This window comes from Perca flavescens, chromosome 9 (assembly GCF_004354835.1).
Source record: "Perca flavescens isolate YP-PL-M2 chromosome 9, PFLA_1.0, whole genome shotgun sequence".
NCBI lineage: Eukaryota > Metazoa > Chordata > Actinopteri > Perciformes > Percidae > Perca > Perca flavescens.
In genome coordinates this window covers 31078475-31106341 of record NC_041339.1, presented here as the reverse complement: position 1 = coordinate 31106341, position 27867 = coordinate 31078475, and the positions used below count along the sequence as shown (strand labels likewise).

At 38.1% G+C, this 27867-nt stretch overlaps 3 protein-coding genes across 5 annotated transcripts in view; 2 read left to right on the top strand and 1 right to left on the bottom strand.

The window, feature by feature from the left end:
- The window catches only part of LOC114561036 (complement factor H), a 232826-nt gene that overhangs the window by 65972 nt on the left and 138987 nt on the right, over nt 1-27867 (top strand). The window lies entirely within an intron of this gene.
- Nucleotides 1-27867, top strand: part of LOC114561038 (complement factor H) — a 173613-nt gene that overhangs the window by 46513 nt on the left and 99233 nt on the right. The window lies entirely within an intron of this gene.
- On the bottom strand, nt 19607-27046 carry LOC114561039 (complement factor H-like). Its single transcript, XM_028586696.1, is given in 10 exon segments — nt 19607-19948; nt 21434-21613; nt 21895-22074; nt 24133-24174; nt 24361-24552; nt 25126-25202; nt 25685-25720; nt 25722-25788; nt 26354-26533; nt 26800-27046. Coding segments are annotated over 10 exon segments (1215 nt in total). The 5' UTR covers nt 26870-27046; the 3' UTR covers nt 19607-19757.

The window sequence follows — 27867 nt, the reverse complement described above, 5'->3', positions numbered from 1 at the left end:
AGGGTGTTGGGGGAATCACTTTTTTAAATTTTTCATCAAACCGTAGTTTTGCAAGTTCCTGCAATTTCAGCGCATAAAATACATAAATATCCCGCATATTCCATCGCATTTTTTAAGAAAGGGCCGCATAATCAAGGTTTTTGCCCGCAACAATTACAAAAATTTCTGGAAGGACTGAAGTAGTCTTTCATACTGCTGCTTTTGTTTTTTTAAGTAAAAGCGTGACGAAAGGATATCCTGGAGGCAGATATTATCCAGAGAATACAAACAGACGCCCGCTACAATGAACAGGTCCGTTATGGCTGCAAAGATTGTTATCAGGAGAATTCATCCTAACCTGTAGAGAAAATGGTTGGATCGGGAATCCAAGGTGTACAGGTAAGGACGTTCAGGACAACAAAGTCAGTGTTGGCACATGTGCTGTATCTTGAGTTGCGATGACATGTATTTCACACTTGTTAGTACACATAAAAACATAGTTCTAGAAATAGCGATATGGGGAGTATGGACTTGTAAGCAAAGACATCAAAGAGATTGACAGCGTGTGACAGAGTGCAAAAAGCCAGAATAATAATGATCTGCTGACTATTCTGGGGCTATATTTTTAAGAAAATAATATGGGCACCTGCTTCTTTTTAATGTGATCACCAACAGTTATTTCTGTATTTATGTTGTGGGGTGAGGGGTGTGTATGGGAGTGAGCGTGAAGTAGCCTTGTAGTGAAGCGGTGTGGAGTACTACATGACATAACACAGTATTTGCAGATTTATTTCCTCTGCAATGAGCACCATGGTACCAGGACAGATAAATAATGAAGTGACTGAAATGGAAAAAGGACTTTTTATTTCCTGATTTAGTTACAGAGTTTAGTTCCTGGGACTTTTCTAGTGAAAAATAGCCATTAGAGTAGAAATATTAATCCTAACTGGACCAAAAAGCTTCTTCACTTTCACAAATATGGATACCAACATTAACAATCATAAATGCAAGATTCATTTTAAAATACCTTGACAGAGTGGATTGGTGTCCATCCATCTCTGGTGCATGTATGGCCCAGGTAGCATCATCTGTGCTCTTGAAGCCTGTCTCACAACTATAGCTTATAGTCTCACCCATTTTTGATTGAAGATGTCCCAGTATCTGACACCCCATAATCCACATGTTGCGGTCTTCGATTGCTGCATCGACCTCTAGAATAAGAGACAGACTTGTGTATCTTCAGTAAAGATTGATAATCATCATCACGGGTTAATAAACCATACACACACAGTGAGAACAACAATCTCACAGTCTGTCTATGGTTGTACCTGTGCATACTGGTCTGATAGTCCACTCTCCTTTTTCATAACATGTAGTTACTGCTGATTGCTGATTGTTAGAAATGCATTACTTCTCTCCACAAATGACTCTCAGTCGCTCACCAGGTAAAAACACATTTCTGGAATCAGGGTCATACCTGGTTCCCTCGATTAGCGGCAGAATCAGTCTACATTTTATTGCTGCATTTGTTGGGAAATGAAGCACATCATCTATTAACACCAATTTCCACTGGTCAGTGTGATATAACCAATAAATTGTATTAATCAGTTTATACTTACGTTCACACGCAGGTGTGGGGTCCCTCGGCTCTTATTCCTACTTTTGTGCATTTTGAGGTCTGTCTTCAGTGGGTTTACAGTGGGGAAATAAGTTTTGACCCTTGCTGATTTTGCAGGTTTGCCCACTTACAAAGAATGCAAAAATCTACAATTGTAATCATATGTACATTCTAACAGGGAAAGACAGAATCCCAAAGAAAATTCCAGAAAATCACATCATATGAATTTATTAAAATTGATAACCATCTGATGAGGAAAAACAAGTATTTGACCCCCTGGACAAACAGCATGTTAATATTTTGTAGAAAAAGCCATTATTGGCCAGCACAGATGTCAAACGGTTTTATAGTTGGTGACAAGGTTTGTGCACATTTCGGCAGGGATGTTGGCCTCCTCCCTGCAGACAGCCTCAAATCATTCAGGTTCCGAGGTTGTCGCCTGGCAACTCAATTTTAAGCTCCCTCCAAAGATTTTCAATTGGATTCAGGTCTGGAGACTGGCTAGGCCACTCCAGAACCTTGATGTCTTCTTCTTCAGCCACTCTTTTGTTGCTTTGGCGGTGTGCTTAGGGTCGTTGTCTGTTGCTGAAACACCCATCCTCGACCCATCTTCAGCTCTCTCACTGAGGGAAGGAGATGTCGGTCCAGAATTCCACAATACATGGCCCCGTCCATCCTCCCCTCAATACGATGGAGTTGTCCCGTCCCCTTGGCTGAAAAGCACCCCAAAGCATGATGTTGCCACCACCATGCTTGACGGTGAGATGGTGTTCTTTGGGTTGTACTCTGTGTTCTTTGCCCTCCAAACACGACGAGTTGGGTTGAGGCCAAAAAGTTCTATTTTGGTCTCATCTGACCACATCACCTTCTTCCAGGCCTCTTCTGAGTTGTCCAGGTGGTGAATAAGCGAACTTCATGCGGGCCTGTACATGTTTCTTCTTCTTGCAGGGGACCTTGCGTGCGCTGCAGGATTTCAATCCATGACGGCGTAGTGTGTTACCAACCGTTTCTTTTGTAACTGTGGTCCCAGCTGCCTTCAGTTGATTCATCAGTTCCCCCCTTGTGGTTTTGGATGATTCCTCACCGTTCGCATGATCAGGGACACCCCGAGGCAAGATCTTGTGTGGAGGCCCAGACCGAGGGAGGTTAGGCGGTGGTGTGGTGCTTCTTCCATTTCCTGATAACTGCACCGACAGTTGATCTTTTCTCTCAAGTTGCTTTCCGATTCTCTTGTAGCCCATCCCAGCCTTGTGCAGATCAACAATTTTGTCCCTGATGTCCGTAAAAGCTCTTTGGTCTTGCCCATGGTGGTGATGTTGGATGCTGGTTGTTTGGGTGTTGACAGGTGTCTTTTATACAGGTAACGAGGTGAGGCAGGTGTATTTGATGTAGATAATTGGTTCGGATTGGGGCTGTGTCTTAAAGAAAGACTTAAAGAAAGACTAACTGGCTTGTAGGAGCCAGAATACTTGCTGTTTGTCCAGGGGTCAAATACTTGTTTTTCCTCATCAGATGGTTATCAATTTTAATAAATTCATATGATGTGATTTTCTGGAATTTTCTTTGGGATTCTGTCTTTCACTGTTAGAATGTTACATATGATTACAATTGTAGATTTTTTGCATTCTTTGTAAGTGGGCAAACCTGCAAAAATCAGCAAGGGGTCAAATGCTTATTTCCCCACTGTATATCCAACATTACACCTAAAGTCCAGGACATCATGTTCTTTGTACTCTCGGATATTGTGATCAGGCACATAACCATTTTCTATCGGAGGTACTGCACATTTAATCTCTGTTGAACAATACACACAAGCATTAATATTATTACCAATTTTCATATTAAAGGCAAATTATCAGTACTGATGAACTTCATTTGGGAGTAAAATGATGTGCCTATTTTGAACATTCAGAAGTCATTTTTGAAGATTTTGCCAAATCCTGATGGAAGAACAGGCAAACATTTTCTTTTCCAAAAAAGCTTTAAATGCAGTGGTTTGTTTTTTTTCAGCAAAAATATACCGTCCAGTTAAATCAACTACTGACGCTATAGTGGCATCAACAGAAACTTCTGCATCAGCTGCAGCCATTAACTCTGTTGGTTGACATGATGTTAGACTACATCCGGGGTGTCAAACTCATTTTCACTAAGGGCCACACTGGAAAAAAGAGAATCAAATCAAAGGCCAGACATGTAAAGGTTATTGACTTGCTTTTGTTGTAAAATATCTTTGACTGTATTACTGCATGTCGCTTTTTTTTTTTTTGACATCGCTGTAGCTCTGTAGTCATTTTTGCATGTTTTTTCCCGACTTCTTTATGGCTTTCTCAGATTTAAATTGTCGCATTTTTTTTTGACATTTTTGTCGCATTTTCCGACATTTTTTATGCTTTTTGTTGCATTTTGTCGACATAAAGCCCTACAAAAAGCGGCAAAAATGTTAGATTAGCCATCATAAATTTAGCAAATCAAGCAAAAACAATTATCTTTTCTTTTTTCTTACAACAATGTTTCTGCCTAATAATGAAGGGATTTCTGAGTCTCAAAAGTCGGCAAATCTGCCAAATTCTGCTTGGAGTGTCGCGTAACTAAAGTTAAAAAAACACATTCCCGTGTTTTTGGTTTTGCGCCTACAACTAGGTGGGCCAAAATCGATTGTGAACCTAAATTGATATGCGGGCGGATCATAATCTGCAAGGGGCGGTTTGGCCCGAGGGCCTTGAGTTTGACATGTGGACTACATTGTGGTCATGGCGTGGTTAGTGCTTGTGTTTGGTTTTAATAAGTAGTTGCCAGGTGATTGGTTGCTATGGTGTTTTTTGCATGTATGCATGCACCTATGCATTTTGGAGGTTGGCCTCCACTCTCCATTTTCATTACAATACAACTCCGCTGGCGCGGGATCTGACAGGATGTAACTGTTGGACTTGCAGCTGAACCGAACTACATTGCCATAGGTTGCTTCCTCTGGGTCCCCATTCACCTGGACTTTACTGTCCACATGAATCACTGGGCACTGTTGGGCTGGAAGGAAAAATATGATAAAAATAAAATAAATTGGATAACAAAAAATTTCAAATGTATCAACCTATAAGCAGGACATCATGTTCTTTGTACTTTTGTATATCGCGATCAGGCACATAACCATTTTCTATCGGAGGTACTGTACATTTAATCTCTGTTGAAGAATACACACAAGTATTAATATTACTACAAGTTTTCATTAAAAAGGTAAATGATCAGTACTTGTTGAACCTGATTCAAGAAGAGTAAAATGATGTACCTTTCTTAGACATTTGGAGGTAATAATCATCGATAACAGCTTAAATTCCATGAATTCCTAATTTTGTGTATTTTGAAGGTCTGGCTTCAGTGTGTATACATGTAGGATTACAGCTAAAGTGCAGGACTATAGGTATAGCATGACATTAAGAAATTGGCTGTTCGTAATTGTTGAAAAGCTAAGTACATATCTAAGTACGACCTTTTTTCACTGGTGGATAAAAACGTTAAACTGGGATTGCATTGATTTTTTTTTTTTTTACCCAGTGTAGATTGGCTGAGCTCACTTACAGCAACTCTCTGTTGCACATTAACACCTTTCCTAAGAGATTAACCAATGCTCTATACTAGCCCAGTCCTGTGCCATTAGCCACTGTGTTTGGTGTGATGGTGCCATTGTCTGTTTAAATTAAAATGAGAAGTTGTCTGCTTTGGAAAATAAAGACTTGACATGGCTTTGATAATTATTTGGAATAATTTTTTGTCCTAACTTGCAGCCAGCAAATACTGCTCATAAGTCCTCATCATTATTTCAATATTTTTATTATTTCTATTAATATTCTGTTTTATTCATTTAATTTATTTTTTGCTGTTTGTATGTGATAACGGCGTTGCTGATAGAGTATTGTACATTGTCTCCTGTGGGCGTTATATAATGGTAATGTGTAAATTGACACCATATCATGTTTTAATCATCATTTAAGTTCAACACTGTAAACCCCATAAAAATATAAAAATAAGTCCTCATAAATGTGTTGTATTGTACAATAGCCATAACATTATACAGTAATGTCACCTTGCTTAAAGCTCCAAGTCATGCTATAGTGTATTTTTGGTTTATAAGACATTATTCACATCAGTTATGATTCATCAGAACAGTTCTCTATAACTGGCTAAAGTTATGGTAGTCATTATGATGTATTCTGTAACCCAGGACTCAGACTCTTCTTTCAAACACTGTTGTCACTTTAACATGGAGGTATAAAACATTAACTTATAATACATAATGTCCACCACTTACAATACTTTATTAACCTTGTTATAAGTTGCCATGATTCTATACATTTTTTAAGATTTATACAAGGGCTTATGAAATATGTCTTATAAATGTGCTTATTATGCATTATAGACATGGCGTTCATAGAAATTGGTAACATAGATTTTCTTTTTGAGCTGGTGTTTTAGGCCCAAAGCATCAACTGACAACAATGTATGTATGTAATGTATGCATGCGTGTTGTTTTCTAACGGCAGTAAAACAACAGAGAAAATGGTCCTGAAATCTGACATGCTTACCATTCTGTTGTAAAGATGACTCACTGTTCAGTAACAGGATAAAAAGCCAAAGAAGGTGAAAGAGTCTCATTGTGAAGATCCAGGAATCGCTGTATTTAGGAACTCCACTCTTTGAGGCTGAGGTAATGTTTTTCCTCTTAGAGTTATTCAGATTGAAGTCTGTCTGTGCAGTAGAAATGCAGACATTTGCAGTGAAGTAGTCTCACACCCCACCAACACACACACTCATACACGCACCCACACATACGCACCCACACATACGCACGCACGCACGCACGCAAGCAAACACACACCCACACGTATTTACACAGTTTCCCAAAACAAGGAATGAGATTAGAAATGTAAACAAATCCAAACAGCATTTTGCAATATTGGTTTAATTTAGTAATTTAGTAATTTCAGCTTTCAGACATGGATTTACTTGGGTCAAGGAATCAGGGTCAGGAATGGTTATAAAATAGTAAAATAATAGAACGTTTTTTTACCAACATGCTATCATTAAAGACCACAAACAATGCTGTAAATCTTGGTGTAGTCATGGACTCAGACCTACAGTTTAACATAGCAGGCAGCACGGTGGCTCAGTGGTTTGCACTTCTGCCTCGCAGCAAGAAGGTTCTGGGTTCAAACCCAGATCTTCTCAGGCCTTTCTGTGTGAAGTTTGCATGTACTTATGTGGGTTTCCTCCGGTTGCTCTGGTTTCTTTCCCCATTGAAAAGTAGCCGACTTGCTAACACTGGTGCATTTAAAGAAATGTTCATTGATGTGCATTGTCATAAACAAAAAAAAAACATCCACATTAAGATGAGATACAAAATCAACCATGTAAGACTATATCAGGCATTAAAGGACTTATGTCTCAGCTTGATTTATAAAAACTTGTCCATGCCATCTTTAACAGGCTTGACTACCGTAGTTTTGTTTTAAATGTCTCTTTTAGAAGTCCTCTAAAGACCAGGAGATCACATCACTCCAGTTCTCAGATATTTTAACTGGCTTCCGTTTGTGATATAAGTTATTTTAAAATAGTGATAGTGCTTTAGGGCCAAAAATACATTTCTTCTTTATTAGAATTGTTACAGATACCAGCACTAAAATACAATATCTTTTCCTTCTGGTTGATCATTCACATGTTTGTCCAGACAGCTCATGTAACTTCCAGTCAACTGAAGCTTTTACTGGCAAGAGGACAGGGTCATCCCACCATCAGAACACCCCCACAATCAATGGGTGGCTCAGTGGCTCTTCCTTTGGTACACCTGATCTCAGGTTCATTACTATGGGCTTAATGTGGGCTTTTGGTCATGGCTCAATTTTAAAGATAATTTTTTGGGCATTTTCAGCCTTTATTTTGATAGGACAGCAGATGAGATGAAAAGGGAGAGAGAGAGAGAGAGAGAGGGAATGACATGCAGCAAAGGACCGCAGGTCAGAGTTGAACCCGGGCACACTACATCGAGGAGTGAACCTCTAGATATGGGCGCCCGCTCTACCAACTGAACTAACCGGGCACCCATGGCTCAATTTGAATGCACTATTATGTTTCCTCATGATATCAGTATTTATCGTGCAGGATATAATGGACACATTTTGTTAATGGGAGGAATGACTTTAAAAGCACACTGCATACATACTAGTGGGGGAAAACGTACACATATCCTTACCAATGCAACATGTCCATTACAATTAAATCCTGCATCTGAAATCATCGAGGTGGAGCTAATTTGATCTACATTATGTTAGTAGTTTACTTCAGTGTTTCCAAATCTAGGGGTGGGGCCCCTCTACAGTCCCACAAGATAAATCTGAGGGCCTGTGAAATGAAGAAAAAACTAAAGAATTTGTATAGATAATTTGACCTCTATACGCTTTAAACAGTTATTGGAAGGTAACCATCTAAGAAGTTTAGAAGAGAAGTCCTCAGCTAGACTGCATTTTTTTCATACGGTGCCACCAGAGAAAAAAAAAGGTCAGGAACCACTGGCTTAATCTTTAACAATGTGTTGTTTTACATGAGGTTATCATTCCTTTTTTTTAAATGTAAAATTGTCATCTGAAAAATAACTCTCTCTCATCTGTCAACTATAGTGGAGTAAAAAATATTTTGCTCTGAAATGTAGCAGGAGTAAAACTGTAAAGTAGCATAAAATAGAAATACTCAAGTAAAGTACAAGTACCTTCAAACAGTAAATGTACTTAGCTACTTTTCAACCCTGTTACAGTCGTGTGTCCAGCATCGGGGAGAATACTATTTATTTAGTACCTGAATGTACCTAAATGATTTATTAAGAGTATGAAAAGTAAATCCTCTAAATGCAAATGTTGTGCTTAACAGCACTGCAGGCGTGACTAATACATACAAAAATTTACCAAATGCTTTAATAAAACAATACATATGAGGTGAAAAAACAGACTGCGTGAACATGTATGTTTTATTAAAACTGTCTCAGTTGACAGAGCAGAAGTAGGTACAAAAAGATCAGTTAATAACTGTACTTCTTGTTAATTGTTTACATGTTTGTCCAGCCAGATCATGGTTATCACATCCAGTTAACTAAAAACCTTTACTGGCAAGTGGGCAGGTTCATCACACCATCAATACACTGCGCACTCATGGACACTGTGCTGGTATGTCTATGACCTTCAGTACAAGTGAACATGATAAAATCATTATGGACTGAATACAGCTTATCAAAATGACCATATCTGAAGGCAATATTATATCTGTTCATGAGCTCTCTATCCACAATACAGGGTTCTGCAAGAGATAACAGATAAACAGAACTTTAATAATGGGACATTATTTCACATCATACTCTATGTATAATTATTACTTATATTGGATAAAAAATATAATAATAACACTATTCTAAAATGCAAAATATATTTAGAGATTAAACACTGAATAGGTCTTCCCAAATGTAATCAGTAACATGCTCTTCTACTGCTGTTAGAGAAGTCTGAGGCTGCTTGGTTCTGTCAAGTCACCTCCTGATCTGTCTTTTGTATTCCCTATAATGATTTAATTCACTTTCCTAACTTTCTTCTTTTTTTTCATTGGTTTTATCACACAAGTTGTTCTGTACATTTTGTGTTTGTTGTGTTTGTTATGTACTTTTTATTTAAATGTAGCCTGATGTTGTTTATCTATGTCAAAGTTTATCCTGGCTCAGAATGGGCCTTTTTTTTTTTGGAAACTACACACAACAGTGTACATGATCGGTTTTCGTACAGTAAAGGCAATCTCTCCAGCTGTAGGCAGCTACCTTATTTGATAGAAATCAATGTATTCTTACCTTTTATTTCTAGGAAATTTTGACCCAAAGAAATGCCGATACATCATTCTCCCCATACATGAACAATCTTCAGAGGAAGACACAGCATCTATAAAACAAATGTGTTCTTTCACCTCTCTTGTAATTAAATTTTTTTTGGGTCTATCTGCCATTGGCTGTTCAAGTGAAAACATTAACTGGCAAAAAAAAATTTTTTAACCCGCCATAAAACTGCATTGGATGGTATTAAATGCTGTGGCTCAATGTATTGATGTCACAAAACATACTCTTGGCGGTTAGTGTGAAATTCTCCTCTGTGATACCCGACCAGTACCACTGCTAATCGAACCGGGCAGTGAGCGAGATAAGTAAGCCAACAGTGGACATTGAGGCACAGTCAAAGAATTTCATTAGAATTATTGATGGTCATACGTTGCATACCGTGTAGGGGTGGGCGAGATGGCCAAAATCTTCTACCATGGTATGTAATTTCATATCACGCTTATGGCAAATATAACACTACAGTAATTGTTCTGTAAATACATAAAGAAATGGTTCAAAATAACTATATCATACTTTATCACATCTGATTATTATCTTCTTCATTTTCCCTACAGACAAATACAATTGCCTCACATGAGACAACACTTAAAAAAGTTTTAAGGTTCCTGAGAACAATGGGCCTCATTCACCAATATCTTCCTAAGTTTTCTCTTAAATATGTTCTTAAGAAGGTTCCTAAGAAAAGTCTACGCCGGATTCATGAATCTTAAACAGCAGAATTGTTCGCATCTGTGTTCATAGGATTGATGAATCCCACGTCTTCGTAACTGAAAGTGCGTGCCACTTGTTCCTAATTAGCATAAGAAAACGGCCCGCAAATTCCCATATAAGGACATGACACTTCCTGTGCACCTCCCGGGAGATTGTTGGAGCCGCGGTCGAGGAAGTACTGAATCTCAGTACTTAAATAAAAGTACAAATAACCAGAGACATATTTACTTTAGTAAAAGAAAAAGGTGTCCACTACCACAAACAAAGCCTGGCTTTTAAAAGAAGTTCCTATCCTAACCAGCATAAAACGGAAATGTGTTGTTAGAATCGGAATGTTTTTTACTATGTTTTATTTATGGATGTATTGTATTTTCTTTAACCATGCAAGTAAGCAAATAAAGTGTGTGAAGCAGCGCAAATGGGGATGTGAACAGGTCCAGCCAAATAAATAAGATATGAACGTGTCTTACGCAGCCTGGCAGAGGGGTAAACGATGGAGAGAAATAGATATAGCAGCTTTGATTTAAAAACGGGAATAAAAAAAACAAACGTTTGCATTTTCACTTTTACCGGAGGTTGTATTACCGAGGGTCGGCGGCGCTGCGCCCGGGCTCTGGAGCACCGGAACCGGCTTGGATCGGCGGTGCCCCATATATACAGTATCTATGGCAACCAAACTTCACTGGTGAGACAAACGTGTGACGGTCAGGAAAACGTTTTGGCAGGGGGCAAACTGATCAGAAAATGTAACGGAACATTGTAGAAATGTAGTGGAGTAGAAAGTATAGATAATTGCTGCAAAATGTTACAAAGTAAAAGTCAAAAGTAGGCTATGCACTATTGAGTCTACTTAAGTAAAGTACAGATACGTGAAAAATTTACTAAAGTACAGTTAGGACGAATTTGTACTTTGTTACATTTTACCACTGCATTTTGGCCCCATAAATAGCGATCAATCACCAAATAATGCAAGATTTAATCAGTTTAATTGCTGATGTAAATTGCAGTGTTAGTGTTTTTTTTGCATACTATGATATTTTTTTCAACAAATGATCAGAAATACAATACAGTACAATACTATCATTGTAAACGACTGCAGAATTAAATAAAATGCAGTAAGCAATCATTTGGAGCAAATTGTCATCACTCAAATGTGCGTAAGAGTGCTTTTCAGTGTTCGTAGATTTTGTTCTTAGCTAAGAACAAATCCAAGTTAAGAAAACATTAGTGAATGCCAGAATCTTCGTAAAAAGTTCGTAAAAAGAGTTTTAGAACACATTTCTTTGTAAGAACGGTTGGTGAATGAGGCCCAATAATTTCAAGTATTACAAGGTTAAAGATTAAAGGTAAACAGGTTACTGGAAAAATTAAAAAAACACAGAAATGATAAATAATTTGTATTTTAGAGTATTCCAAAAGAAAAAAAAGACTTATCCTGCAGGATTTGCTCATCTTTTATAAAAAACAACTGATGAAACAACGTTAAAAAAAAATATGTGCAAATATCTGGTAATCAACTCTAGCTTGTATCATTTTTTATACAAGTTATTTTAAAAGGCTGGGATGCCTCCTCCTGCTCTGTATTTACATGTCCAAATTTCGTTACCTTGAAAGCAGCTGGATTTGTGAGATTGTAAGAATCACAAGATCCCTCGATAATGGCTCTTGAGGTCGAAACATGGATATTTGGTGGAAACGGTGTGCCAAATTTGTTTTCCTAGGATAGAAAAGGCATGGGGATGGCATGACCCGCCCTACTTTCCCTCTAATTGGCCAGTAATTATCGCCTGCTGTAGTTGGGTTGGTTTAGTTTAAGCAAGAGGAGTGGGATTGGTTAGGGTAAGAATGTCAGGGTAAGCCAATCAGTGGCAGAGTAGGGTGGGAAATGCCTTCGCCATCATAGGAAAAAAATACTCATAAACGATGGGGCGCTTGGATATCCATGTACAAAGGCTCTGTCCTTGTCGCAGCGGCTGCAGGTTCGAATCCGACCTGCGGCCCTTTGATGCATGCCATTCCCCCTTTCTATCCCCTTTCACATCTTCACTTGTCCTATATAATAAAAGCCTAAAATGCCCAAAAACTAATTTTAAAAATAAGTAAATAATAATACTCATGAACAGTACTGAATTGCCAAGTCTCTAACCGTGGACACGTTGCTACGGTTGCACGGTATACCGCCATAATCACCCAACCCTGATGCCGTTGCAGAGTTGATGCAAAACAAAATGTGGTCAATCAACTCATGTTTTACAGTGATGAAAGTTTGTAGTGAAGTAGCTTCATTTAGCAACCCGTCAATGGTAAGTGACCTCTTTTAATTTTATTTGCCACCATAGATTTTCAATCGCATTTGGTGAGTGGCGGGTGCTAATTTTGTACACTGGTTCTACTGTCAGCATAATTTAAAACACAGTGTTGTGTGTTAATTATTCTGTAGTTCTTGTCTATCTTCATTATGTTATGTTTAAATCAAGCGGCTACATGCAAACATTGGAAACAATATCAGCTTTAACATACTGTATGCAAAATCCTCAAAGGGTGCAACATGAAAACTGTGAAAGGAGTTGTTACTTACTGAGGCATCTCATCTGTCCGGTCCATTCACCATTGTGGCAGGTTTTGTAAGCCTCACCCTCCATGGTGAAGTAATTCTGACAGCTGTATTCAACCCTTTCTCCATGTCTGTACTGGGATTTAACAGTTCCCCTGGTGTCTGCATCTGCAATGTGTGGTGGTGTCCTACAACCTGAAGGAGCTAAAATAACATAAAACAAACACACACACACACACACACACACACACACACACACACACACACACACACACACACACACACACACACACACAAACACAAATAAGTAATTTCCTGGAAAAGTTCTTTGTCTTTTTTTGTTTGTATATGTCCACACTGACAGTTAATTAGGTACACTTAAATAAAATGAATACAACAGCTCTGCAATGCATCCTATACCCATCATTTTCCTAGATAAGGAGCAAGGGGAAAAGAAAAGAATTGATTTACCTCCACATGTTGGGAAGGGATCACTCCACTGTCCGCCTGCTAAACATTCAACCTCAGCTTTCCCTCTTAGATAGTCTCCACGCCGGCGGCAAGTAAACGTCAACTTTTCTCCTGTTCTGAGTTGATCGCCTGGTTCATGTGTGGTGAGTTGTAAGCCTTCTGATGGACCTGGGACTTTGCAGTTTTCTGTTTTTAAAAAGAGAATCTCTTTAATCAAGGGGTTTAAACAGTATAAACAGCAACATATTTTTTTCGATTGCTTAAGCGACCGGTTTTCCAAAACACTACACACCCAATTAACACAACCACACACCCAATCAGCAGAACACCTCAGACCCTTTGCTTAATGAAACACTCTTGCAAAAACTATACACTAATTTATAAAAAACATATTTTGTTACCATATGAAACACATGTTTCATTTGACTTAATTCAGTTTGAACCAGTTAAACACTGCTGTTGCTAACCTAAAACACTTTTAGCAAGTCTACTTCTCAGTGATTAGAGTACCATAAATTATGTACACAGAGAAATATATACAATAAAGTCACTACACAAGACCAATGCTGCAGACTGAAGAAAATATAATTTATTTCCCTCCATATACATCAATCAATCATCATGTCAACATCGATAATCACAACAAAACATGTAGACACTGTTAGCTCAGCAAACAACAGAGACATATAAAATACTGAATCCAGTACAGGTTACAATTACAATTGAAAATACTGTACAGAAAATACTAGACTTACCTGCTGCATTTTTATAGTGCTTAATCCTGATTGGTGTGTCTACAATTAAGCAATCATGTGTTTGCGCACCTGATGGCTGTGTTTCACAGATTGGCTCACAGGTGTGGTCATTTGACAGTGCTTTGGAATTGCAAGGAAGTGACATCATGATATACTGTACTTCTGTCTCTAATGTATACACATGTGTTTAGTGTTTTGCAAATCAATGTGTGTAATGTTTTGGAAGAACTGTGAAGCTTACATTGTGCTTATATTGGTGCACATCTGGGCCAATGTTTTGCTCCTTGAGTGTAAGGTAGCGATAGTTGGGTAACACTTTTGATTTCAGTGTGTAAGCAATCGGCAAGTTTGCGAGTGTCCAAATCTTTGAAACATTACCTGCAAATGTATTTATTGGAATTATACAAAGATACAACAACAAGACAAGATACAATAGACAACTTTTTTTTTAGCGAACATACCCTAAAAACCGACACTTACAGACTAGCTGGTGAACATAGAGGATCATTTAGCCGCTAAAGGTAAATATTTTTATGAAATGGTGGAGACCAAAAATGGAGCTAAAAGGAGAGTGAATGGTTGAGTTTCGTACCCAAAGTTGACTTCAAATGAATGATAATGTATGTATATATTTCTGTGTTTCTGTATTTTCGTATGTATGTATAACATAAATATTGTGTACAGAATTATTAGTTTTTATCTTAAAGGGTTTACCTTCACAAGTGGGGAATGGATGATCCCACTGTCCATCTTGACCACATCTCAGCACTGAACTGCCATTCAGATATTTCCCAGGTCCTTCACAGATGAATGCGAGGAGGCGGTCAGGAAGAATGGGATTGTCATTTTCTGGTAAACCTATTACTGTAACCCCTCCATCTGCAGGCGGGGGGTTGCAGCTTGATGGTGAACCTAAATACAAACAGTCCGTAAGGTCAATGAAGATAAATAAAACTAGCTGAACAGGCAAGTTTTTGATGTGTAAATACACCCACATTTTATCAGCACAAAGTTGTTGTTGCAGAAAAAAAAGAGCTAAAGGCCACTGAAATCCTTCAGACTTCCCACATTTAGGTTTGTTTTGCTTTGAACAAACAGATTTATTTATTTGCTCAAAATTGAATTCAGTGAAATAGCTTAATGCAGTTTTTTTTTTATAAACCTCAGCACCATCATCTGTGTTTGAATTACTCTAAAAGTTATTCACAAATTTCCAAATGTTTGCATACACACTGTTATCATCATCTTGAACAATTAATTGTTTACAAATAGGTGTACAGTTGAGTCAAAACCGCCATACATATGTGCCACATACTTTACAAAATGAAGCCCTTTTCTGAAAGGGACTTAGCATATGTTTTCTTTCCCCCAAACTCTAAGATGATAACGTTTAAAAAGTAAAATTAAACACATCTTTCAACAGTGTAAGCAGAGTACTGCAGTGAGCGTAGAACAGACAATTCACTTACGTTCCCTGTTGCACGTTCCCTGGTGCCCTGTTGTCAGCCAGCCCTCGCTGGAGCATACATATCTGATTGTTGGACTGGATGTAGTATAACCAGGTTCACAAGTGAAATGTATCAGTTCTCCTTCTTGGTACTCTTTTGACAAATGGGCATGAGGAACATCTGGGAGCTTTGAACAGGCTAAGAGACAAAAACATGGCGACATCAGAAAGGTCCTCACTGTCTTACCTTGATTGCATCAAATACAGATGGATAAAGGGGTGAAAGGGAGATGGACATGAAACATCACAACACACACTACAACGTTGAAGGATGTCCATGGCACTGAAGGACTCCTAAAATAATTACCAAGAGTACATTAGCAATTGCATGATCTTCAGCAGGTACACCATTTTTGAAACACTTCATCTTCTTACACAGGTAGTGTACGTCTGACTATTTTGTCAACTAAACAAATGTATATGTTCAAATGGAGGGATGCATGTGTACATCAATCCATAAAAATCCTCATGAACAATGCTAAAATAAAGCATGACAAACCCCAGATTTCCACTGGATGCGTAACGGCTGCGGACCGGCTCCGCTGCGTGCCTGCTGCGTGCTCCGCCATCCGTCAATACCCACCAGGTCCGGATTTGTTGCAGCACGGCTACGGCCGTGACTGACAGCTGTAGTCACGAGGACCCACAAGTTCTCGCGATTTCACGTAGAACAGAACCACAAAACCAACAACAGTTAGTTTCCATCCAGAGGAGTAGAGGGGAAACAACTCTGTGCTGTGTTTTCAAGGTGTAGTGCAGGGAAATATGATCCGCCGTGAGCACGGTGGATTTTATTTTGAAAATTAAAAGGATTTTGTTTTTGTGCTCGATTTCATGTCCTGCACAATCTGCCGTGTGCTGAATTTCTTGCGGCGCTCTCTGGTGTCCGGCAAAAATAGAAGCTCTGCGTATCAGCTCCGGAGGGCTGCGGATCGCCGGAGCTGGGACGCAGTCGGAACGCAGCCGTTCCGCAGCCAGTGGAAATACACACACTGACTTTAATGGAAACCTAATGACTCCGCCGCCGTTTCGGAGCCGTTCCGCAGCTGTTACGCATCCAGTGGAAATCCGGGGAAAGACATTTCATCAATGTGTAAGCTCATGAGATCACTTAAAATAACAGAATAAAGCACTGTAAGAATTGAGGTAACAGAACAAATTTGATAAATTATCTTTAAATTACCAAAACAATAATTAAGAGGATAAGGCAGTATGCTATCACAGACCTCTGCTCAAAATGCAGTACTTTTACACTAATGGTAATGACATATCCGTACACAAACATGGGCCTATTAAATATACGAAGATACCAATGTAATATACAGGTTATTCCTCTGTTATGTATGAGTCACGTACAATACCCTAGTTTAATCTAAACACTTTCTGTTTCTTGTATCCATGCAACTTGTAATGGTATTTACTGTATTTGTCCTCGTACTGTTACGGTTGTGTTCCAGTTGGACTGTACTTACCATTCTGTGATGAGGAGACTTCCACAATCCCCCACAGTTGGAGAAAGAGGATTACAGATAAACTCATGGTCCTTTGACAAACGTTTCCTGAGCAGAACTACTGTGTGTTAGAGTCCTCGGGGAGCCCTGAGGTTCACAACATGGTCTGCCCTGTGGGACTGTACACATTGCAACACACCAACACACATTGTTCTCAATACTGGATGTTCCAGATGTGCTCACAAACAGCATCCTTTGTGCATCAGTCTTATTCATAAAAAGATGTAAAGGTATAAATATGTTTTCAGCCAATGGTTGAAATTAATCAACAGTTATAAATTAGCTTTGTTAAAAGATGTTTGGCTTGCTATTAGTGATTGCTGCAGATTATGCTCACTGTGGTTGGCCTCAGGATGTAAGATGTAAGATGTAAGGCCAGCAAAGATTGTTGGGCATACAAAGCACAGGACTTTAATAAAAAGTTTCACATATTTAAAATTAGTCCACTAAAACATGGTTGTAGTTTGTAATGTTGAAAAATGCAAGGCATGTAGGGCTTCAAATCACTGTTAACTTTTTTCAATATTTAAAAGATGAGTCTGGCAATTTTCTGTATTTCCTTTAATATTTTTATTTTTACACATGGGAAAAAATGGGATTACAAATCCCACGAAAAGATCAAATCAACAATAATAATAAAAGTGACTCAAATGTGTTTGGCTGATACAGAATTTGAACTATTATACTCACCTGATGGTATACTTTTTAGGTTCCAGATCTTCTCTTTTCGTTTTAATTATGACTGCGTATACTGTATGATGTAAGCAACACACTAACATCTATAATCATATATCAGAAATGTTGACAGAATGACATTCACAATATATGACGTGCATATTGAAGAAACTGCTCCAGTTTAGGTTTCATATACCTTAGAATTAACATCTGCCTTCAGCAGCAGGTCAAGTTTATTTTCTGAAACTGACATTTACCCAGGAACATGAATTACGGTATTAAATTTTCAGATTGTTTACTGAAAATTAAGCTTTATTTTCATAATGAACAATCCCAACCATCCACATCATACTGCCAGGGGGTCCATGAAACATTTTGTGATTTATTCATTCAAATTATCATGATTGATCATGATGATCATATTATCATTTCTTTTACAAAATGCTTCATAGTTCAACAAATATTATAATTGTTAAGTCTAACATACCAAAAATTATGTTCTAATCTAACAAATCTATTAACTCTTAGAATCTGAAAATATGTTTAGCATGTTTTATACAGTATCTTTCTAATACATTTCTCTTGCGTTGTTCTTCGTCAAATTATTTCACGGGACATACATCAGGGTAAATTCTCTGTAAGGGGTCCTTCTGAAAAAATGTTAACCTCTAATTTACTGCTTAAATTTTTACTTTAAAGTGTATTCAACCTTTTTTTAACACTGAGGGCAGGGGACTACAGATGAAAAATAGCCTTAATTCTGTCTTTTTTAACCCATGTAAAATCATGTGTTTTATTAATTTGCACTGTCCCCTTTCATAAATAAATTGAATTGAGTCTTCAGCACCTCGGACAGCCAACTTATTCTTCTTATCGGCATCTGCATGCTTAGAGAAGTGCTGCTTAAAGGTCCAATGTGTAGGAATTTCTCCCATCTAGCATTGAGATCATATATCACAATCAACTCTCTCGCACCACGCACTTCAAATTACATATTACAGCTACGGTAGCCTTCACGCTTTTGCTGTTTTCAATATCCTTTTTCTTTTTCTGGGCGAAGAAGAGGACTCCTGTTCCTAAAACTTGGATTTTGAATATGTGCATGAGGCGGAGTGGCAATCGGGAGAGTCGGGAATTTTCCCGGTGGGTCGGTAGTGTTTCAAGGCCACTCCGGCCGGTCTGATCACCCGCTCCGGCCGCCGCTGCCCGCTGGTCAAACTACCCTGCCCCCCGGGTGCTGGTGGTCTAAAAAATTTAGATGTTTTTGTCCCACTCCGCTGCAGAATGTATTAAGATAACGTGTGGTCCTCCATGTTTCCTTCTTCAAAGTTGCCGGGGCCGGGAAGCTACGAGACCCATTAGCAGCATTAGCAGCAACTGTGAGTTTGTCATGTGACAGCGAAAATGTGAAAGGCAAAGCAGTATATCCTGTAATGCCCTTACCGGCTAACATATTTCAAGATGGCGCATGATTATGGAGTGTCTACCCCAGTTCATGCGAATGCAAACGTGAAATTTCAAGCCAAAAGGAACACTTAGAATTGATGGTGTTGGTAAATATTCATGAAAAAGGACGTTTGTGAACGGGCAACACAGATTTTGTTAATAAGCAACTAAACACTTTACACACTGGACCTTTAAAGAAACCTGTTAGGAAATTGAAGTTTATAGAAGCATTTGTAGAAAATGCTCTTAACTTCTAAGACCAATCATTATCAGGAAACTGGGCCCAGTTTTGTAATTTGTTGTGCTGTATTATTATTTTGGATATTGGTGTTTTTCTCTTCCAGGAGAGAACAGCTTTCTCCAGTAAAGCTGACTCGACTTTCTTTGAACACGCAAAAAAAAAAAGAATTCAAGATTGGACACACACTTTACTCCGATCATACATTTAGAGCCAGAAAACAGACTGAGTGAAAATATAGGTTTTATTAAAATTATGACACAAAGATCTGAAGTACAGACACTGGATCATAATTGGTCTTACTTTTTACTTGGGTTAATTGTTTACATGTTTGTCCAGCCAGATCATGTTCATCACATCCAGTTAACTAAAAACTTTTACTGGCAAGTGGGCAGGTTCATCACACCATCAATACACTGCTGACGCATGGACAATGTGCCGGTATGAACTCCTTTTGAACAAGTGAACTCGATAAAATCAGTATGGGTTGAATAAAGCTTATCGTAATGAGTATATCTGAAGACAATATTATATCTGTTCATGAGCTCTCTATCCACAGTACAGGGTTCTGCAAGAGATAACAGATAAACAGCATTTTATTAATGGGAAATTACTTCACATCAAACTCCATGTATAATAAATGCTATTCTTAGATACAAAATATATTTAGAGCTTAAAAACTGAATAAGTTGTCTCAAATGTAATTAGTCACATGCTCTGTGACAATACTTAGTATATAGCGCATTACTGGCCAGCAAACTGTGAAACGCTCGGTTACGTTGTAACCTTGTTTCTCTGAGTGAAGAGACTATCTCTCCAGCTGTAGGCAGCTCGGAGACAGTTCCAATCAAACTATCAGTGATTCCACGCCAGCACAGGGGCTTTATAGGAAATAGCATAGGGTGTGTCTTAAAGAAGTATCCATGTACCTGACATCAGGGGTATCATCCCCGTACATATGGAATATGTAACGGTGGAGAGATAGTCTCGATATGATAGAGAACAGAAGGTTAATTATACCTTTTAGAGAGAATGAACATTATTTTGATCATTTCCATACTGTAGTTATACGGATTAGATATTTCTGTGTTTTTATTTAAAGTATATATTAAAATCAATAAAAAGGGTGTTTAGTCAAAATGAATCACGTGAATTTCACTAGAGTCAGAAGCTGAGATGTTAGCCTACTGCTCCTGCTACTTTGCTGAGAATATTGAGTTTACCTGTTTGTCTGCATCATGATTACATCCATGTGCTGCATTATTTATTTATTTACGCGAGAAACCAAACTGAGTTATTAAAATGTTGGTGCATCTAAATGGCTATTTTTCAGTTACAGTAGGCCTAGGCCTGATAACATCTCATGAAAACTTAGTGAGTAAATGTATTAATTAATTTTGGGATGCCTCCTCCTGCTCTGTATTTACATGCCCAAATCTCGTTATCTTGCAAGCAGCTGGAATTGTGAGATTGTAAGAATCACAAGATCCCTTGACAATGGCTCCTGAGGTCGAAACATGGATATTTGGTGGAAATGGTAAATAAAAGCCTAAAATGGCCAAAAACTAATCTTAAAAATAAGTAAATAATAATACTCATAAATGGTACTGAATTACCAAGTCTCTAACCACATTTCTACGGTTGCACGGTATACCGCCATATCACCCAACCCTGATGCCGTTGCAGAGTTGATGTAAAACAAAATGTGGTCAATCAACTCATGTTTTACAGTGATGAAAGTTTGTAGTGAAGTAGCTTCATTTAGCAACCCGTCAATGGTGAGTGACCACTTTTAATTTTATTCGCCAACATAGATTTTCAATCACATTTGGTGAGTGGCGGGTGCTAATTTTGTACACTGGTTCTACTGTCAGCATAATTTAAAACACAGTGTTGCGTGTTAATTATTCTGTAGTTCTTGTCTATCTTCATTATGTTATGTTTAAATCAAGCGGCTACATGCAAACATTGGAAACAATATCAGCTTTAACATACTGTATGCAAAATCCTCAAAGGGTGCAACATGAAAACTGTGAAAGGAGTTGTAACTTACTGAGGCATCTCATCTGTCCGGTCCATTCACCATTGTGGCAGGTTTTGTAAGCCTCACCCTCCCTAGTGTAGTAATTCTGACAGCTGTATTCAACCCTTTCTCCATGTCTGTACTGGGATTTAACAGTTCCCCTGGTGTCTGCATCTGCAATGTGTGGTGGTGTCCCACAACCTGAAGGAGCTAAAATAACATAAAACAAACACACACACACACACACACACACACACACACACACACACACACACACACACACACACACACACACACACACACACACACACACAAATAAGTAATTTCCTGAAAAAGCTCTTTAAGTCTTTTTGTTATTTAAGTCTGTATATGTCCACACTGCCAGTTAATTAGGTACACCTAGATAAAATGAATACAACAGCTCTCCAATACATCCTATACCCATCATTTTTACAGATAAGGAGCAGGGGAAAAGAAAAGAATTTATTTACCTCCACATGTTGGGAAGGGATCACTCCACCGTCCGCCTGCTAAACATTCAACCTCAGCTTTCCCTCTTAGATAGTCTCCACGCCGGCGGCAAGTAAACGTCAACTTTTCTCCTGTTCTGAGTTCCTGTACATGTGTGGTGAGTGGTAAGCCGTCTGATGGACCTGGGACTTTGCAGGTTTCTGTATTTAAGAAGAGAATCTGTTTAATCAAGAGGTTTAAACAGTATAAACAGCAGCATATTATACCTGAGAATCTGACTTTTTGGATTTAATGAATACAAATGTGATGTAAATTTGTGTCAAAATCTTTGTAACTTTACCTGCAAATGTATGTGATATACTACTTTTTGGTTACTTAAGTTTCAATCTACGCTTCCTTTTACTAAAGAGCCTTTACTTTTTACAATTTCTTCATACATAACCACTGTTTATGGATTGTCGCAATGAAACTGTAATTTATGTCCAAACTTCATTGTTCCATGTGCGGGTGGTAGTCCAGCTACATTGTCTCTCGTCAAGTTCACAAGTGATATCTGTGTAACCGGCAGGTTAGTCTCGCATTGCCAAACCTTCCTCCACAGTGCTTCACAGGAGGGTCTGGCAAGTTCACACAGCATGGGATAAAACCGTGCTCTGGTTTATTGGCATTTCTTTAAACCAATCACAATCGTCTTGGGCAGCGCCAGGCGGAGGCACACTGTCACTGCAAAATAGCCTCGGGAAGGAACTTGTTTTGATGAAATATGTGTACGTTCAAAAGTTGTTTTAGTCATGTAAGAGAAAACTCAGATTGGACAGATAGTCTAGCTAGCTGTCTGGATTTACCCTGCAGAGATCTGAGGAGCAGTTAACCATAGTCCTCAGAAATACACCGGAGTTTAAAGTGCCCATATTAGAAAAAAAACACTTTTTCTGGAATTTGGGGTGTTATTTTGTGTCTCTGGTGCTTCCACACGCTTAGAAAAAAACTTGGGAAAAAAAACATCCATGTTGTTTTGAGTGAGATACGGGTTTCTGAATTGATCCTGCCTTCAGTCTCTGGGTGAGCTGTTCAAAATCTGCACAGCTTTCTACGTCACTTGCCGAAACGCCGGACTAGCGCTAGCATACTAGCGGTTAGCCCCCTCATTCTCAATGGCAAAACACTGCCACAACACACACTAGTTCACCATAATCTACAAAAGAACTACTTCCATGTCCCTGTTCTGCAGATATTCCACGCAAAGTTGGAAGTGTGCCCTCGTTTAGAAGAAGTCTCCCTGCTACTCCTGCCTTTTACTGACTGCAGTTGTTTAAACAGCTAGCTAGCTGATATGATCCTTACCTAGCTACTGCGCATGTGCAACTCCCAACAAAGATGGAGTGAGAAGTGAGATGCCTCACTCTGTAACTAAAACAGAGAGCTCAACACACAGGGTGAAAAGAGGAGCTGCAGCAATGTGCAGTACAACAAAACTATGGTATTTTCTGAAAATTAAACTATGTAAACCTATTCTTGAACAACCTCAAAATACAATTATGAACCTGAAATTGAGCATAGTATGGGCTCATCCCGGAAGTTAAACGTCATGGATATAGACTGCACAAGCTTATTTTAGTTCTTTGTTTTATTTACTTTTGCCTGGTTTTTATTAGATGGCCTTTTGATTGTTTTAATGGACAGTTAATGTAATTTTGACTTTGTTTTTAGTTTTTAACATTGTGTTTGTGGAGGAAAATACTAAATTGAAATAACCTGTTAATGTTTCTGTAAGAGAGCTACACAAGTTGAGTGGATTGTGGAAAGCAAGTGGCTAATTCTTGTCCTATGTGCATGTTTTAACGAGTGCCTTTGCCATGTTTTTTTTATTGTTTTCTTTTCGTTTGCTGTGTTTTATGAAGTTGTATGCCACTTGTTTTCCCTCCAGCAGAGTGTGGCTGTGGTTACTCTCTATGCCACTTTTAGTATTTCCTCCATTTCCCTTTTGCTTAAAGGTTGTTTTATACTTTCTTGTGTCTGACTATTTTAAATTCAGGCATTAGTGTTTTACAACTTATATACTATACTATATATTTTGTTATGATTGTTTTTTAATACAATATATCTATATTTTTTAGAATCCACCTCTCTGAGTTTTTAATTGTGAACCCTTGGTATAAACACAAATGAGTAGTTAAAAGCAAGGAATTGGGTTTGAATCCCAAGCTTTGGTTATTCTTTGGGTGTAAGTCCCAAGGTGGCGTTGTCTGCATTTTTACCTGCACAATTTTGTCGACATTCCTCCTCGTGTCTGGTTATGTCTGGAAAGAAAAAAACAGAAGTTATCAAATGAAAACTATCAGTGGACAGGGGTTTATGTCCCACAGTGTTATGGTTATGTGTGTATGCAGAGATTTAACTGCATTGTAACATGCTCTACAAAATAAAAAAAAAGTATCACATAAATATTGTCTACATAATTCTTCCTTTCATCTTAAAAGGCTTACTTTCACAAGTGGGGAATGGATGATCCCACTGTCCATCTTGACCACATTTCAGCACTGAACTGCCATTCAGATATTTCCCAGGTCCTTCACAGCTGAATTTGAGGAGGTGGTCAGGGAGAATGGGATTGTCATTATCTGGTAAACCTATTACTGTAACCCCTCCATCTGCAGGCGGGGGGTCGCAGCTCAAACCTGAGGTAAACACAATCAAAAAAAAAAAAGAAGTGGAACGGGGCAAGAATTTCATGTATGAATAAACAGCCAAAGTCCCACAGAGAGCACAGCTTCTCCGTAGAGTTACTAAGTGGGAGGAGGGTGTGTTCTTCCACATTCATTTTTAATGATATCCTCAATGTTACAGGATGCATGGATAGAGAAGCAACCTTAGAGATTTATGTTATTGAATTATTTCAGCTTTGTTTCTGAGAAATCATGTTTTATCTGTCATTTTGGTACGGTCGCCGACACGTTCAAATGCTACAGTTCCTATGAGCCTCGGCCGTAGTTGCCATGGAGAAAAAGCCAGTGAGAGGTGCGAACCACATTCAAAAAGCTTTTGCCGTTGCAAATGTGAACAAAACACAGCACCATAGTTTGTTTCCCAGAAGCACAGGTGCCTGTAATAGTTCCTCCGACTTTGTAACCCTTGCTAACTGAAACGCTGAAGAGCAATAACAAAAAAATTTTCCAGTGCAGCTTTAAAGTTGATAGTAATCAACAGAACCTTGAACAAAATTTCTGCTGCTGTTTTTTTTGAAGACTTACGATCACATATTGGCACATGATTGGTCCATTTGTCCAGCCCGCAAGTCCTGGTGTCAACCTTACTTACCATTTGATACCTGCAATCAACAGTACGGAAAAACGTTCCATTATGACATGAAAACTCCATCAGAGAAATCACCAAGGGGAGAAAAATAATGTGCAAAGTTAATATCTTTTCATGATCTCACTCATATAACATTCAAAATACTTGCGCCTGTGTCGGCAGCACTTTATTTTAACCTTCCCTACTTAGCATTTATAAGCAGTATATACACCAGAATAAACAATACTAATAATACACACACTATAATGTAGTTGTGAGCACATATTGGTACATTTAAGTTGTGTTACAGAAAACATATAACACATAATTTAACATATTTAAAGTTAGTTGTGATCATATAAAGTGTTCATAAATAAAATGTCTTGTATTGTAGTCATACAACTGTACTTTATACAATTGTGCATTGTGAATAATATATTAAGTGTCTAAATACTGGCTATAAAGGCTTTGTTAGCATCATGTCTAGTTTTATTGAATAATTTCAGATGCACCTACCCTTCATTACAAAAGTATTTGATTGTTGTTCCAAAACAAACTCTTCCCGTGGATTATTTGATAATAGCCATTGGGCGTGTCATCGGGAAGTACACATGGCTTTACTGAAAAAAAAGAAAATAAGAGATTATTCATCAATGTAACAGTTTCTAAAAAGTTAAATTATAGTTTGAACTTTATTCTTTAAGGCTTCATTGTTAGATTTGAGTTGAAAGCACTAACAAAATGGCAATGACCTAATTTAGTTCTTTTGATAAGAATAACTTTGTGCAGCAACCATAGTATTAATTTGTTGCTTTGAAGAAGCAGATTGATTTCTAGTTACTAGAAAGTGCATAATGCATTTTTTTCCCCAACTCTCTCAGTACCATCTGATTAATTACAGTTACTCTCAGAAACTACAATGAAAAGTTTTAAAGATATTTCCAAATGTTAGAAAGCACACATGTAGTTATCATCTCTTAGTATGGACAATTCATTTTATGCAATTAGATTCGTGTCAATAAGCCATCAAACTACTCTGGACCTTTGAAAAGTTGTAATAGCTCGTCTGAAAAGATAATGACTTCCAGCGTTAAAAGGATTCACGTTTCTTGTAACTGGGTTACCTCAGGGAGTCACCCAAGTTGCAACAAAATAAAGAGACGAGCAGAAAGACGTTTAACTCACAGTTGCATCTTCCCCGACTGGTTAATAACCAGCCATTCTCTGTACATGCATATCTGATGGGTGGGAATGATGTATAACCAGTTTCACAAACGAAATGGATCACGTTTCCTTGTTGGTACACAGCTTTTTTGGTCACTTCTGACACACTGGCGTGAGGAACCACTGGGGGTTTTGGACATGCTAACAAACAGCAACAGGGAAAAGAAAAAAGGAAATTGGCTAAGTTGTCTTCTCAACATTTGTGTGCTACAAATGCCAGTCAGAGTCATATCACAAACTGTACATCAGAAGATCTTTAGGCACTGGGTAATGTAACTTTGAGAATATACTGTACACTGTCCTGTAAGTGAGCCACCCATCACAACACACAGACCCCTCTTCCTTTAACCTAACAAACGTAAGCACTTTTGGAAAGCACATTTAAAAAAAAAAAACTGCTACCTTACCATTCTGTGATAAAGAAACCTCCACGTTTCCCCACAGCTGGAGAAACAAAAGGATTAAAGGCAATTGCATTTGGACGAGCAGCTGGGCAGTGACCGAGTCTAACTGAGGCTTACTTCTTTGACGACTGCTGTTCTGTGTGTTCGTGTGTTTGTCCCAAGCCTCAGTCCTTGGGGAGCACCAAGGGTCAACACATGGCCTGCACAGTGGGATTGCACAACACGACGCAGACAAACACACTGCTGTACGCACTGCTCAATCTCTGGAAAAGTTCACATACAGTATATTTGTTTGCGATGATATTCACAATGACTTTCTTTGGTATTCTATCAAATTCATTCCTAAAATGTTTGCAAAGGAGTCTGCTTTTCAACCAGAAAAAATACTGATAACATAACTGAACTGAACTTTTGGGACGGATGTCAGAAAAGGTGATTATGACAAATCACATCAATAACAACGACAAATAATAAATCTAATAAACAACAGCATTAAGGCAAACATGCATTGTTTAGCTTGAACAAGGCATATGACATGGTTTATGACTTTCTTCAGCTGACTTTGCATAGACATGAAGAATATAAAGCTTAATGTTTGATGTTTTAAAGTATCCAGTGATGATGAAACAGTTTGGGTCCAGTTTGCTTACCACGATCAATGTGTCATCAGTAGTGTTGATACTAGATTACAAAGTCCAACATAAAAATCATTAAGTGGAGCAATCAGTCAATAAGAGAATATTTATGTTTTGTTTATGCTTTTCTTTCTTCTGTTAAAGCACTTTGTAAGCTGTTGTTTTTAAAAGGTGCTATACACATAAAGTTATTATTATTATTATTATAATTATATTAAGGGGAGACTCTACAGGTAAAACCATAATTTTTCAATTTTGAGCTTATTTATTTATTTATTTCAGGTTTATTTATCAGGGACAATGTGTCAATATAAATTGCATAACCTTTTAGAAAACTTGAAATACAAAAGATATTTGTCTTAATGTAAGTAATCAATTCTATTCACCTGCAGGTGTCTCCCCTTAAATGGTACTACGTAAGAGAGCAATACTGTTC